The sequence below is a fragment of the Siphateles boraxobius genome, unplaced genomic scaffold (genome assembly GCF_051911475.1).
Source record: "Siphateles boraxobius isolate OS27281-9 unplaced genomic scaffold, OSU_SipBor_1 26, whole genome shotgun sequence".
NCBI classification, from domain to species: domain Eukaryota; kingdom Metazoa; phylum Chordata; class Actinopteri; order Cypriniformes; family Leuciscidae; genus Siphateles; species Siphateles boraxobius.
The window spans coordinates 8,492,734-8,509,706 of NW_027508876.1; the positions used below are offsets into that span (position 1 = coordinate 8,492,734).

The following is a 16,973-nucleotide window of genomic DNA, read 5'->3' on the forward strand; positions in this document are numbered from 1 at the left end:
ACCCATCAGAAATTCAGCAGACTTGGATTTCTTCTGCTCAGGTTGCTCCACAGCCTTCTGCTGCAACTTCTGGAGGGAAATTGTTAAATGAATAAATTAGCTGCAGAATGAAGATCATCATTTCTGATCCGCAACTAACGCAGTATTTTAAATATGGGACGACACGGAAATGTCATTTAATTTACAACGCCGCTAAAGGGGTCAAGCGCTAATTGAACAACAGAGTGGAAGAAACTGGAATCATAAATAGATAAGTTGACATGAATGCCTGATGAAGGTCACATTAAAATACTTACAATGTCCAACCCCCACCCTCACAAAAAATCCCACCCCAACCCGGGAAAAACAACGTTTTCTCCTCCAAAGAAAAGATGCATTTTTAGGCACACTAAATGTTGGAGGTTTGCCTTGCATATGAATATGCAAATCATCATAAACACATTGCAAGCAGCATAAAGGCTCAAACAAACAAGGAATAAAATAGGATGAGAGCCCTCGTACCAAATTAAAAACATAAACCAGGTTTCTCACACTGCTTACCAGAAACTTGAAAATTGAAACCTGAAACTTGAACATGGTATGCAGTAATATATAAAAAAAGGCAGAACATTAAAATTAAATTTGTGTACGGAAATATTTGTAGGAGGCAGTCTCTTAAATATTGCTCATACTTTTACTTTTACAAATTGTTTCTACAAGTACAACATTTATGTAATGAATGTAAACAACAAAACTTCCTTTTTTACTTTTTGTATTAACATTTTTTTTTTATCTCTTTTATATCTGACTATTTAATCTGTTGTATTCCAGTACACCCTTTCTGTGAATTCCATCATCATATTTTTATTGTAGCTTTTGAGTCAAGTCAATACAATAACTGCGCACTGGATTAAATTGTTTACTGCCATGCATTGTTTGCGTTTTTATACATGTGTTGCGGTTAAAATGTAGCTAAAAAGCCTAAAAGCCTGTCTAAAAAATTACAGGACAGGAAATAATAATAATAATAATAATAATAATAATAATAATAATAATAATAATAATAATAATAATAATAATAATAGTCTTTTTTATTCTTTATTGAATTAGTTTTAATATTTTTTTCATGAAATCCGAGATCTGTGACTGCAGTACTTAAATCTTAAATATGTAAATGAGCCCTCAGTGGCACAGATTACAGCGATAAACACTGCAAAACATATGAACAGAGCGTACAAATAATCAAAACATAAAACATCATCATAAAGACAGCAGTTTAAGTGGGAAATGTTTTTCATCTTACATGACAGAGCAATTAAAGTTGAGCAGGACACACTCCAATCTGGAGCAGAGTTTAGAAATCTGCTTTAACATCCAACAAGCCCTAAAGCCACACATTCATTTGCACCGCCGAGATTAATGCTAATCTAATTGTAACTTATTTAAAAACCATTTGCTTTTTCCCCTACTGTCTTCAAATCAATTTCTCCAACAGGAAGATGGTGAGACTGACCAGATATTTTAAATGTGTCAATTAAGTATCTTTTCATCCTCCTTTTTAAAAAAAAAATGTATTATAGCATGACTGAAACTTTATTGTTGGATTTTTATTTTATTTTATTGTTTTACGTTTTGGAGAATGTCCCGCAAGGAAATTTACAAGTGATAATTGGGCCACCACTTGAGAAATAAGCAAATAATGATTTTGCCAAAAGCAGAATGACACGTAATTATCCTTACCAATTCAACATTTCATATTATCCGTCCAGCACACTGGTGGATTTCAATTATCTCCCAGTAACAAATCTCTTTAATTACTTTCAGAAGTTGTCACACCAGCATTGTCGTATTCCTCTTTTTTTCCCTGATGAATTTTTGCACATGTACACATGAACATCCATGACTTTGCATGCATTATAAACCACATTTAATGTTATAGCTTGACTAACACAATTATTAAAGGTTCTTCTTCGAAAATATCTTGTTTTAATCTGCCCTGTTTGGTGTAATACTGCAACCACCAGAGACAAACACAAATAAGTAGCTACAACTTTGTTTTATAGATGATTGTAATAATTATTATTATATGCCATTTATGTTTTATTATGCAGTATCAAATTTCCTGAGAAAAGCCCCCAAATGCATATGATTAAAATGCATTGTTATTTTTAGTAAATCATTGAGTAGTAGCTTTAGAAATGTGTACACTGTTCTTAATATCACTGATTGCAAATCTGATACTGGACAACCTACAGCAATCCATTCAATTTAGCGCCATTTACACTGGACATATTCTTTTATTTTTTTCTGCAATATGTATTTATGTATGTAATGAATTTTGACCTGCTTGATTGAATAATATTTTAAAATTGGTCCAATATTATCACTTGAAATAATAACGATCAAAGATTTATGCTAAGATAAATACTGCATTTTTACTTTAATTTCGCCAAACAATGCATATAAAAACATATACAAGAGTATTTACAAGAAGTCTGTTTCTCTCAAATGTAATGTGTGCCAGCAAACATATGTTGTTAGCCAAGAGCGTTTGGTCATTTTTGGAATAAAGAAAAGCATGCATATTTCAGTGAATATCTCTCTGTTCGTATGTAAACAGAAACATGCTCTGGGATCAGCAATCGACTGTTTAACATCGAAATGAATCAACCTTACTGTGATAAAACAAGGTAATGATCATTATTCATCAGTGGGGCCCTGTGCCAAACTCTGTCACCAAACACTGAGCAACTGCCACATTCTTTTAATATCATAAATACTTAAATAGACATGGCCAGTGTATCAGAAATTCAGCGTCGGGCTGGTATAAGGGGCCAAGTATTCCTGCTGATATCTGCCTTAAACACACTATACAAGAAGAGGGGGGTGGGGGTGGGGGGAACGGATCCACTGACATCCAGAGGCATCCGGTCTGCTGTTAGAAATGAAAATTCTGCCTTTTCTTTCAATGAACAAGATGTCACTATATGCTGCGCACTGGACAACGAAGAGCAAGAAATCCTCTAATGGATGACAAGAGAAATGCATGAGCTTTATAAGAGAATGTGATTGTTGTCGAAAGGAATTGGGAACAGGGATGCCTTCTCCAGCCTGGGATCCGTTCAGCTGGGCGTAAGGCTGGTGGGCATAGACCAGTTCCAGAGTGAATTTTGCATACTGTACGGATCATTGCCCAGTTCAGAGCAGTCACATTGAATCTGCCTTCAACCAATTGTGCTTCATGAAACCGTCAACCCTCATTTACGTCTGACTGTTTTCTTCTGCTGGCTGCGGTAAACAAGCCCTACGACAATCTCTCTCTCGCCCTGTTGATGTGCTGACAGCCTCTGTCCTCTATGTTACAGCTTTAACCTTAAGCTTAAACACACACACACACTCACTTGCACAAACCCAAAATCCAGGACTATAAAGCATCTACATTCCAAGAATGGATCTTCATTCTAATGATCTTATAAAAAGATGCACACTAACATGAGTTCTCTGTAACTCATCTCTCATAAAAACTGACTTCTCATCTCCTAAACTGTTGAGCCAGTTCTGTACAAAGCAGCCATTTTATTTCTGTCACCTGTAAACAGAAAATAAAGAATAAGGTGTCCATAATAAATAACAAACAATTTTAGTCAAAACCTGTGATTTTGTATGGTTAGTATTGAACATTTGGGCCATTACCTTTGTTTTTCTGCATTTACAGTAATCTGTACCACTGAATAATAAAGAAATAAGCCACTAGAGGCTGTTACAGTGATTTTTAACACTGGCAAAGTGTAAGTGGTGTTCTTAGGCACAAAGTGACACCCCAGAGCACGGTAAAATAACCGTAAAACTGCCTCGAATGGGTTACTGGCGGCAGCAATATCATAATAGTCACAGATGTTTAATTTATATTTACTAATATTAATCATTGGAATAAACCATTCATCTGCCAAGTAGTATAGCTCATTAGGCTAAATGAAAGCTGTTTACTGTTGCCACGCAATGTAGCAATTTGTAATAATATAGGATGTGCAGTCACAGTTTTGATTATAGTGATTTTACAAGCTTTAAAGCCACTTCCTTCCAATGAGAATTCAGAATGGTAACTATCAATCAGCTTTATAACACAGGAATGGCACATGCCTGCATCTTTCAATGACACTCATATATGTGTGACTATATTTCACAAACACTGTAATAAGTTCTGGATATTTTAAATTCATATTGAAACAAGGACTGATGAAAGTGCTAGTTCGCTTTGTACAGACCCTCACTGCAGCTCTATCTTCATGTATTTTTAGAGCACGCTTTTTCACAAAATACTAATTGTTATTAAACTAATAGCTTTATGTTGAACAACAACCATGTCAGTTGGTAAAAACAGGAAAACATAATTAGAATTCAGACTTAATTAATCTACGCTGGCCCCTTTAAGTGAATTAGCCAATTATTTATGCATGTGTGCCCCTTTGATGCTAACTGATTAAGAGGGAAAAACAGAACCTTGAAAAATTACAGAACTTTCTTTGTCGTTTAAAAAATGCCACTAAAAACTAAGGGGGGAAAATCATTTAGCAAACATTTGTGTGTATATATATATATATATATATATATATATATATATATATATATATGTATATATACACACACAGAGAGAGAGAGAGAGAGAGAGAGAGAGAGAGAGAGAGAGAGAGAGAGAGAGAGAGAGAGAGAGAGAGAGAGAGAGAGAGAGAGAGTCTAGCCATTATTTCACAATAAATATTTAAATCAAATTTCATCAAATTTCATGTGAGTGGCATCCAGTTATTCTTTTACATTTTATGCAAAAATGGCAGCCTAACCAAGAAATTACAAAAAAAGTGAACATAGCATCTATAATTATTTCCGATTCATTTGCCACATTGAAGGTCAAGTCAAGTGCACTGCATCGTGTACAGTATGTCTGAAAAATGTGTTCTGATATTCTACATTTCAGGTTAGGGCTACAACCAAAGATTAATTTGATAATAGATAAATCTAACAATTATTAGAACGATTAATTGAATAATCGTCAATTGTTTACCCAATTAATCAGTAGGCTTTGATCAATTATTCAGCTTTTGCAATTAGTTAAAATATATTGTTACACCTATTTCAACTAATAAATAAAATATTTTTTTTTTATGAAGCTTACAATGATAAAGTGTCCATCGTATGCACCTTTCAGAATCTCGCCAGAAGTAGTAGTACTGTGGATTCAGACATACTTCTTTTGTCACATAGGCCTACTGTTTTTCACCTACTATATAGTAGAGAAGTATGAGTACGAAGTAACATGAAGTATGTTTCAGAGTAGTATGCTACAGTGTTGTCACATGACAAACATTGAACATTAATTCAGCAAAGCTGTCTTGGTTGTTACCTTATAAATAAATGTACAAACCATTCTTTTTTTGTGTGCAAACCTACCTTTTGACTGTTTTCACCAATGGTCTTAATATAACCCATACAAATTCTGTTTGTTGGTGAAAGGTCAAGTGATCCGGTGAAATTTATTTAATCAAGTTTTCTCACTTCAAAATCAGTTGATTGGATTTTATTTTGCTAAACAAAAATGTACACTGAACGAAATATTAACATATTAACATAACAATGTGCTCAATGTGGTAACGTAAATGAACAGTTTTGGCTCAAATCAAAAAATATAATTATCATGTTCGAATCAAATTGACTATATTAAGCTAATTTTAAGTTTCAGGTAAACATATAGCTCCTTACAAGAACACCTACCACCTTTTACTGTTTACAATACAATTATATGTAACACATAACTCATTATAGCTGGGTTTTCCAAAATATCACAAATAATTATCTTAAGATTTTTGGTAGATTATGCCCTACATATTAGGAAAATAGGCTATATTTTGTCACCATAAAAAAAGTATTGATATGCTGATTTATATTTTTAAAGAGAATATGTCATATCACTGTCCTAACCTGGCCAGCATCCTCCTATGGGAGTCAATGGGTGTCGTCAGCAGTCTGTCTTGGCGAGTATCAACTGAAGCAATTGAACTCGGCAATCGAACCAAGTGTGTAGGCAATATAGTAGGACATCTGGGTATTCCATGCAGAAAATGTGCAGACTGTGAACAGTATTCAGTACATACTATATACTGCAGAAATAGTAAAAGTAGTATGTTAGTATAGATCTACTTTAAATTTAAGCAATACAATAAAGATTAAGAAGGAAAAGTATAATAAACATGTCAATATGTACTGTTTTGTGTGTAAAGCCAAGAAGTGGCAGTCCAGCCCAGCTGAATGAGGGGCCAGGTCGGGATCATGAGAACTCATAGGGATTTTAAATAGGCTTTTTGTTCAGCTACTTGAGAATTCCTCAGCTTTCTGTTATGCCGTTTCCTTCACTCAATTCCCAGCTGACCTCTCACAGGCCATTGCAGCAAATGTTAAATGTGAATGGTAAGTCTGCTTTTGACTTAATAGAAAACTGTAAGCTAAAGGCTCTGACCCCGTATTGAAAGCATACTCACATCCATCGCCACAGAATGTATGTTTTACTGCTCCTTGTGTGTTGACCTTTGACCTTTACCTGCAGAAACAGAATTACAGGTTATTAGTGTAATTTAGCTCCTTGTGTTTATCAAGTACGTACAAGCATGTGTCTGTGTTTTAAATTGTGTAAGTTCATGAAGTTTTGAAGATAAAATTAACTGCGTTTTCTTTACATCTTATGTTTGAAGATCATTTACATATTTTAGATGTTAAACATTTGGTTTTCTGTGATTTACTGAACATTGTGGTGTAAATTCTGCTTGAATTAATACGTAGTACTTTTAAAGGTGCAATAGGTGATCTGGGAAATGCTAACTTTAGCCTGCTAGTATTGAAAGTATACCCAGACATCAACATAGTGCCAGCCCAAATCCGGGCCACATCTGGTACATGTGGATTCCACACGTGTGAAATATGGTACGGATCAGGGCCGACACTATGTTGCTGTTTGGGTACAACCCACTCTCTCTGGAAATCACCACCCAAAGCCACACCTCCTCCATAACACATGAACGAGCACAGACCAGAAGCGAGACGACCAGACTAGAGACATATACAGCAATAAAAATGTATTTATTATCAATGGTAACAAATTATTTCCCCTTATTGTTTAAGTCCTGTTTATTCATTTCTATCAGATATGGCCTGTTTAGTATTTCTATCTGCTCTCTCCATGGTAATTCACATGGCCTGCACAAGTTTTTGCAGAAATAGCAAAACAAACCCCAGGCAAAATGTGAAAGATTATCCCATACTATGCGGGTTACTGTGAAACACTATACTTTTTCACACTAAACGCTGCTCCACCGGGTGCGATTGTAAAACATGTTAAGCTATTGAATCTGCACTTTGTATATATGGGGAGAACTGTGTGTAGTAACAAGTGAGTCGGTGTTTTGGTAATTGTTTCAAATTACATTGTGTGCAATAACAGAGGAAAAGCTATCCGCTACCTCTCCAGTAAAGGCGAACGTAAAGAGCACAGGATTTCCCTCTGCCTCACACCTCAGACACGCCAGCTCACTCAAATAAATAGGCAGGAACAGAGAAATGCCTTCCGTTCACTCCTGACGAAACGCTGTCTATGTGTTTCAATTCATCCTGTAAATCAGCTCAGCGCTCACAGCACCCATAATTCTCTCTGATGAAGCACTGGGTCTCTGCGGTTTCTCCACATGTGCATCTTATTGGATTACGGCTGGGTTTTCAGACCAGTGTTTCTTATTTGCTAATTTGTTTTTTCAGTAACTAATAAGTTAGGGATGAATATTTTATAGGGGCCATAAAATGCAATACACCAAAAAGGCCAGACAATTGGTAGTAAAAGCTGCTATTTTCTATAAGCCAAATGTTGTTATGAAAATGACATGCATGCCAGCAGCTTTTCAACCACACAAACACCAGCTTACTCACTGCTGCTCTGCTCCAAAACAGTTTGTGAAGCAATAAAGTCACAGACTACAACATATCAAATGATCATCAGTGAGTATATTTAAGCAATCTGCTGAGTCTGTGTATTATAATAAAGTCATGGCTAAAGGCCTTCCGAGTGATGCACAGCAGTGTTGCCAAATTTTAGCTAACCTTGCGAGTCGCAACGAACTTACTTTAGTAACCTTCCACCATGACCACACAAATAAGCCTGATCATTTAAAACATTTTCTAAATTGCAACTTTTTAATACAGAGCCTTTTAATATGGACTTCAGGCTAACAAAACAACAGATGTGTGGTTTTATAATTTTAGTTCAGTGTGCAATGGTCCGAGGTTCAAATCCCAATCTAATCATTCGTTTTTAACTAAACTTGACAGCCAGTGATGATCACTGATCACCATGCACTTTCATGGATTACAAATGAATTTTCAGTCCGCTTTTTACATGTAAAGAGAATCCTGTAGAAAAATGTGTCTCAGAGGGATTCCCTGGCCTTGCGCTAATAGTCTGCAAAAAGTATTTACGTAAATGTATAATAAATATATCATTAAATGCTGGAATTACTAGGTCATATTGGATTGATAAAAAAAGCTTTTGTAGTTTGGAAGGGGACTCTACACCAAGCTGGCTTTTTTTTTTTTTCAGAAGGGTCAATTATACCGAATGGCAACGACTGCTGGACTAATATTCTATAATTGTGCAAATAACCATCAAAGCTACCTTTTGTTACACAGCTCTTTAAAAAGTAAATTGAACCATACAGTCCTAGGTGAAAGACATTCGTCACAAAAAAACAAAAACAAAAAAATTAAAGCACTATGGTCTGATTATTGTAGTACAGCCTATATTTTATTTGTGTGCCGAAAGTAAAAGTGAAGCATTTTTAAACTGCTTTTTTTGCAAAAAAGATACATTTGAAATGCATAATACAAGGTGTAAAGGTAATGTATCTTAGCTGACTACTTGTGATCAGTTCACCGAAAACACATCTTAATACCAGGTGGAAACAGACTTTCTCTCTCGCTCGTTTGATTTACGGGATATTGTATATAATGTGTGGGTGTCAGGGAGCCGCTATCAATATGTGGGAGACACCCAGACCTTCCGGGTGAGGTGGGATGTCTGCATTATGTAACTTTCTTTGTTAAACATGAACAAAATTAATTAATATATGATTTCCATTACACAAGAGTAGATGTTAAAACTTCATGCTGATTTGTACTCGGCTTTCGCCAAGATTAGCACCAACTAAGACATAGCTTTACAGTAACCTATGCTTCTCCATCCATTTACGCTTCTTTCCATATTGGTGATGTAAATCTCCTTTTGTCTAGTGTTAACACGCGTCAGCACACACAACGGCTGCAACCACAGTGCGGTCCCCCCATGACAACCGTCTGGATTTAGCTGAGTAGGGGACATCTCTAGGGTCTTCAAGTGGGCACCTTCCATCCTCAGTGTTTCGTCGACTAGCCCACGACACCTCAAGAGGGCTTGACAGTGACTCTGGCGTCCCAGAGTCAACCCCCTCCGTCCCCCAGTCAACTCAGCCCAGCTTACTGACCTCTACATCCCTCCTGCTGCTGAGACCTAACCACAATCTCTCCGCAACCCAACCATACGCGCCAACCCGTTTTACTAAGGCTGTCGAGCCCCACTGGTGCGTTAATATGCAGTTTCAGTGGCAACGGTTCCGTATGGCATACCACCTACCGCAAAACACAATATCTGCCCAACCACCCGTCATTCACGCAATTTACACAGGAAGGTAATGACTGTGAATACTACACAAACTATACAAATAAACCAACAGACTCTTCAAGTTTTCAAGAATTCTACGAAACCGTAGCATGGCGGCCTGTACACAGCCAGCTAGAATCTTTCCGTCTCAACCACAGCCAGTTGCTGCTCCTTTCCGCTGCTTCAGATAAGGTCTTTACTGTGCGACGCAACTCTTGGCCACTAAATCCGACGTCTCTGAGGAACCGGGTTGTAGAGTGTGCCACAAAACCTCGACAATCCACTTCCACTGGATGAACCTGGACTCTCCATCCTCGCTGTTCTGCTTCAGTGGCCAGATGAGCATACCGCAGTTTATTTCCTCTCATATGCCTCATCTACCGCATCCTCCCATGGCACTGTTAACTCTATCAGTTGAACGATGCGTGCTGATACAGACCACAAAACAATATCTGGTCGTAGGTTAGTGGTGGCAATCTCAGGTGGAAAAATAAGCCGTTGATCAAGATCAGCCAGCATCTTCCAGTCCCTAGCAGCTTCCAGTTGTCCTGGGCGAGAATTGGTGTTAGCACTGTAAACTGATCCTTGGTGGTTGCTCGCCTGGGCGGAGGAATATTGTCTTCTGCGTGTAATGTTTTGCTAGAACATGCGGCAACTTATTGGTCATACTACGCTTGCCTTCCAATGCTAAAGCCAAACATCGCAATACTTGGTCATGGCGCCAAGTAAACCGACCTTGGCTAAGAGCCACCTTACATCCTGTCAAAATGTGCCTTAATGTGGCAGGTGATGAACACAAAGGACAAGAGGGATCCTCTCCTACCCAGAGGTTTAGGTTCTGCGGTGATGGGAGAACATCATATGTTGACCTAACAAGGAAACTGATCTCTTCCATTGACCAAAGGTCTTGCCAGCCCATTTTGCCTTGTTCCACACTCTCCCATCTCATCCACTCTCCCTGCTTGGCCTGGGAAATGGCCTTTATACATCTCATCCTCTCCTCCTGCTTTCGCACCTCGTTGACTACCAGCTTCCTCCTTTGAGCTGGGCCTGCCTTGTGCCATTTACGAGGAGCTAAACTGAACCCAAAACCCCCTCTTCCATGCTGTACCTGTCCCACGATATCCCCAATTTGAAGGTCAGCCTTTGCCTCTACTACAGATTTCTTTGCTGACCACTTTCTACCAGTTTTTACCACAGGGGCTGCCTCCCTTACACATTTGTCGTGTGATTCTGCTAAAGTCATTTCCAGTCTGACCTTGGCACACTTAAACTCCTCGGTTAAAGCAGAGACTGGCAGCTGCAATACTCCTTTACTATAAAGTCCCACTCGGCTGAGGCAGCGTGGAACTCCCAACCATTTCCTGATGTATGAACTTATTAACGCTTCCAGCTTATCCACTGTTGTCAAAGAAACCTCATACACAGTCAGTGGCCACAGCAACATTGGCAGTAGACCAAACTGAAAGCACCAGAGTTTTAGTTTGCCTTCTAAAGCACAGCTGTTTATGCTCTTCAACCCTTCCAATGCTTGTCGTCTAACTTCTCCCACTAGAACTGTGTCCTTTAGATCCCCATCGTACCATCTCCCAAGTCTCTTCACTGGCTTCTCAGAAACTGTTGGTATTGCCACACCATTAATGAAGAATGTTTTATCTACTACCTTTCCTTTAACTATCGAGATGCTCCTTGATTTAGAGGGCTTAAATTGCATTTGTGCCTATTCGATATTATCTGTTAACTTCCCCAATAACCGATTAGTGCAGGCTACTGTTGTAGTCATGGTTGTCATGTCATCCATGTATGCTCTGATTTGTGGTAGTTGTATCCCAGAAGCCAAGCGCTCTCCTCCTACTACCCATCTTGATGCCCTAATGATTACTCTCATTGCCATGGTAAAAGCCAGTGGAGAAATGTTGCATCCTGCCATTATTCCAACCTCTAAGCATTGCCATGCGGTGCTGAATTTTGGAGTTGAGAAACTAAATTGCAAATCTCCAAAATTGGCTTTCACTAAATTTGTTATTGACATTGGTACTCTAAAAAAATCAAATGCTTCCCAAAGAAGCTCATGTGGCACTGAACCATATGCATTAGCCAAATCCAGGAATGTCACATGGAGCTCCTTCCTCTCCTTTTTAGCTGATTGAATTCGTTGCCAGATAACATTGATGTGTTCTAAGCATCCTGAGAACCCTGGAATGCCCGCTTTTTGAACTGAAGTGTCAATGAAGCCATTCTTTAATAGGTAGGTTGACAATCTCTGGGCAATAATGCTTAAGAAAATCTTACCTTCGATGTTTAATAGTGAAATAGGACGAAACTGACTGATGCTTGTAGCATCTTTTTCTTTAGGTATAAAGACTCCACCTGCTCTGCGCCATGCTCTTGGTACAACCTGATTTTCCCATGCCACTTTTATCAATTTCAACAGAATTCGTAGAACTCCTGAAGCACTCTTGTACACCCTGTACGGAACTCCATTAGGCCCTGGAGATGATGAAGCCCTTGCCTTTCTCACAACCTGCTCTATCTCTTTCCACTTAGGTGCACAGAACTCCTGGTATTCTGGTGGATTGATAGGTGGGATATCTGACGGAATTGACATAGGCTCATGCTTTTTTAGCATCTGTATGCGTTTCCTCCAAATATCTCTCTAGCTCAACCCTAGATGCTTTTAAAGTGCAATTCTTCTCACAGGTGAATAACTTCTTTACGAATTTGAATGTGTCTTTATAGAAATTAGCCCTCGCACGCTCCTTCTTTTGTAGCGTTTCCGTAGGCGCTCAGCTCTGCGTAATGTTGCAAGCTTATCTTTTATGGCCCTTTGTAAGAGATTGAGTCCCTCCTTCTGACTTTGTTCTGCTTTTTTCCATTGCTTCCTCAGCTGTCTCCTTTCTCTAACTAACCCTTAAATTTTCTGCTGCCGTCTAGATACAGTAGGAGTAGTTTGTACTTTTCCTTCCTTTTTTCCACACGAAACCTCTCACTTCCATATGCGTAAATGATGTCTCCAAATTTATCCAGCTTCTTTTCAACTTTACCAGTTAATCTTTCCAATGCAAAGCATAGATCTGTGTTTACCGTGTCCCATGCATTTTTCTCACAAGCTCTTGGCCATCTAACTCCAGGCCTATGCCCGTTGCGGTTCTTTTCTCTCTTATGCTGGTTAGTCTGACCGGGTTCACAAGTATCAATGTGTTCATCACTAACTGTGCAAACCCTCATCTCCTCAATGACAGGGGTACTGATATCCTGCGAACTGTGGTTTGCTTCCTGTCGCTGGATTTCATTCGACTGACTTGACTGACTTCGTGAGAAGTACTGATCAATGCGAGGCCCTTGTCCCTTCTCCCTCAAGCATTTCATTTTCCCTTGATGAATCTTCAACCCCATGACCATTGTCGCCTTGCTCCAACCACAGAAACAAGCTTGGAGTTCAATGACTTTGCTAACTGCAGAACCTGAACTAGTCTTTTGTGAAGTACTCTCCATACTCATATCCGTTTCCATTCCAACGTCATTAACCATGTTGTCCAACATTGAGTCATCTTCCGCCCCTGCTCTCGCAGACTCTAGGGGTATTTTTCTCTTTAATTTCTCAGAAGCCCTGGGCGGGTGTCTCCAGTATCCTGTAAACACAGTGCTGAATACTGCCGACAAGGGTAACTAACCCTTACCAGGCCCATTGGGGTCTCTTTCCTCCTGTCAGCTGTCTCTCCAGGCTGTCCAGGCTGTTCCCTTGTTGCCAGCAGCACTATTCACTGCAGTCACTGGACGTATCCAGATCTTCATGATTTCCATTACACGAGAGTAGATGTTAAACTTCATGCTGATTTGTACTCGGCTTTCGCCAAGATAAGCACCAACTCATACATAATCATATATACATAATCAATCCTTCTTCCAAAACATGTTTTTGTCTTACCCTGATTCACTTTGGTAACCCTATTGCAAGTGTTTATATTTTAGACATGAAATAGAAAAAGAGAAATGTTGCTCTGGCTATTTCGATGTGTGTATGGTGTGAGAATGGCATAGGTTAATTGCTGCAATGACTGAGAAAGGTTGACAATGGAGCACACTCTTGAGCCTCCAGGGAATCACCTGTTTAAAAAACAAACAAAAAAAGCTGAACAGAGAGTCTGCTGGCAAAAAGGTTACGTGACAGAGCTTGCAATAAAACGAGAATCAACATTGGCTTGGCTTTTCAGATATAGCGATGCTTTTGTTCAATTTAAGAAGCATTAAGACGTTTAAGTAGCTTATAAATGTGCCTTGAAAAAAAAATTACTGAGACAAAACAATGACACTAACATAATTTAAACTATGTCAGTGCAAGTTGCTTTCAGTTCAGACAGCTCAAACATGCATTTTAGTCTGGGACTAGGCCCAGCAAGGCCCAGCAAGCAATTTTGCAAAAGACGTCTAATGGCCATCCAAAAACAGCCCTGGAAATTTGGGCTGTCAATGAAAATTTAATAGATGTCTAAACATAGCCCAATAATAGAGTCATCTAGAACATGAACTTGTCAAAGAAAGGAAACCAAACACCTTGTGATCACTGTTGACTTTGCTCACATGATGGAATATCATACATCTCGCAAGTTATTTTAGCAATAACGACATGTAACCAAATTTAAGTTTATTTTGGCTAGAAGTGGGCTACTCAGGACTTTATTGGGTCTATAGTTAACCTAGACGGTGAAATGACGACTATTGCTTGCTGGGGGCTTAAGACTTCTGTGAAACCGGGCACTGAGTTTTGGGGTAAGTTTGACATCAATTTAAGTTAATTTAATTAGTGAGAGGTAGGCAATTTGTTTTATAAAAACTTTTTGTTATATTGGTAGAAGCTCTCTTTACATCCTGATAGTAATTGATAATAGAAGTGTCCTAAATATTAAAACATGTACATTAGAGGTCTTCATGGGTCCACTTGGATCCGAAAACCCGAGGTCCAACCCGAGACCTGAGCAGTGAGTGCCTCGGACACGGGTCAGGTTCAGTATAGTGGCCTCTGGTCTCGGGTAATTTAAAATAAATGTGCTTTTACGAAATGTACCAAAGAAGACCTGAATTCTTTTAATCTATGGCGGGCAATTGACAAAAAGTTATTTTCTCACCTTTTCTCTCTGAATTCGTGCTTCTACATGCAATGGACTTTACACACGCTTGCTACCACATTTAGACTCAGTTGCTCCACATTCTTGCCTATTTCAATGAACGCCGTTGGGAAAGTGATATCATTGTTCCTTTTGCTTCTAACTTTTTGAGAAACCTTGCTCACAGAAATCAATCTTATAGCTATGAGATCCATCAGGAAAAGCCACGCGTCGCTGCGTGTTCATGCCATGCAGGGCTTTTCTTTTTTGTGTGCAGAAGCTTTTTGCCGGAGATGAGGTAAACAGCGTTGCAGACAACACCAGTGAATTCATGATTTATTAGACTATCAATTAAATTTTTAATAACGTGTATCCATCGGGCAGGCAATAATATTAAGTAATAAATAAGTAAATAAATAAATGAAAGTTATGGAGCAGCAGCCAAAACAGTCAACTAGAGCTCTGAAATTTGTGTTCGTTCATTATTATTGTAATTTTATGTGCTTTAAGGCACAAGGTCATTTAACGCCATCCCTCGTCTTGTGACGCTTTGCAGACACTGCTGTGTGTGTTGCGCTCACGCATTTTGAATGAGGTGTGGCTTTGGACAGCTCTCTCAATAGAAAGTGGGTTCTTATGCTTTAAGTGATTTAGCTTTAAGTGAATTAATGCAAAATGTGTTTGCACATTTTTTTTAAGGTAGGCTAAACAAATTAGTTTTTACAGTGCACTACCATAGTATATATCCCAAATCGAATCATATCATAGAGATGTTTGTTTGCATGAAGAAAGTGTCACATATTAGAAAACAGCTAAATGTTATAGAAAGAACTGAGATCCTGTTTGAACCTGTCTACAGTACAGTATTATAATGTCTAGATTGCAATGTATTAATATTTTAGAAGTTCTGTTATATGAATAATCAACAGACTCTAAAAAACAATTAAACAGGGAGCAATGGAGGACTAAGAAGGATTTGTTGTAGACAAAAACAACATCTCAAAATATGGCTTATATGTTGATACATTATTAGGATCAATAACACACACACACACACACACACACACACACACACACACACACACACACACACACACACACACACACACACACACACACACACACACACACAAAGACACACACTTACAACACTTACCTCAGTTAGGAATGAAACACTGGAATATCATTATGAGATGTTAATGTGCTGTTATGGTGTTAATAAAACAGCACATTCACTCAGTTTTCTGTTTTTGCTTGCAGTTGTTCAAAAGTAATACAAAGTTGATTAAACACATTTAAGGTTATACTGACATGCATTACTGATGCCTGTAAAGTTATCGTGCAAAGCGTCCGTCACTATGGTGACAGTGACGTATACTGGGTTTCACTAAATTGTGAGGGACACAACGGGGAAGGCTTACCTCATGCATATTAATTAGGTTGACGTTACTTGATAACTTTCTTCTAGTGTCCAGTAACGTAATTAATATTCATGTGGCAGCCCTTCTCCATAGTAGGACAGGTTAATTTTTAGTATTCCATTCCATTAGTATCCCATTATGACATACATTTATATGTCTGATCTTTGAGGGAAAAAGTTGTGTTTGCCATGCTGAGTTGAGAGGTGCGTGTAGCAGATGGCCTATCCGGCCTATTCTAAATGATCTTTCATTATTGATGGAGATCAGAAAGTGACTTTATGTGCAAAAGAGACCTTTGTTACCTCTCTGCATCACTTATTGTAATGAGTTCCCATCTAAGGTGAGCTTTCATGCAGCTTTGTAAACATATATTATGTAGTATGACAATTTACACAAAAGTTCCTCATACATAATTTACAACCGCACTTCACACAAAGCCAACCAGAGGAGCCAAACATCTGCTGTGACGGATGATAGGTGCTACACAACACAACACAACAACAGCTCTCCTGTACATGACGCACTGGTAAATGTTTGGCCTCAAAAGGAACACACACACATCATGCACACACGATAACGAGACCAGTCACAAGATACTTAGGAAATATGGAATGTTGAATGTTTCTGAAACTGAGAAATTCTGTGTGTAAATATATATAGATGACTCTTCAGATAGGGCACTTTTGACTATTTTTTAAGTTAAAATAGTTCAATTAAAACATTTATCGCATGTTGTGTTAA

The 16,973-nt window shown here is 38.4% G+C and overlaps 1 protein-coding gene across 1 annotated transcript in view; it reads right to left on the minus strand.

Moving 5' to 3' along the window:
• The window catches only part of ofcc1 (orofacial cleft 1 candidate 1), a 161,946-nt gene extending 145,772 nt beyond the window's left edge, over window positions 1-16,174 (minus strand). The window contains exons 1-3 of the mRNA XM_077244348.1: window positions 15,968-16,174; window positions 6,510-6,568; window positions 3-69 (exon numbers count right to left, since the gene is read on the minus strand). Coding sequence (XP_077100463.1) covers window positions 3-69; window positions 6,510-6,515 — 73 coding nt within the window. The 5' untranslated portion in view covers window positions 6,516-6,568; window positions 15,968-16,174. The remainder of the gene's footprint in view (window positions 1-2; window positions 70-6,509; window positions 6,569-15,967) is intronic.
• Window positions 16,175-16,973: the final 799 nt, after the last annotated feature.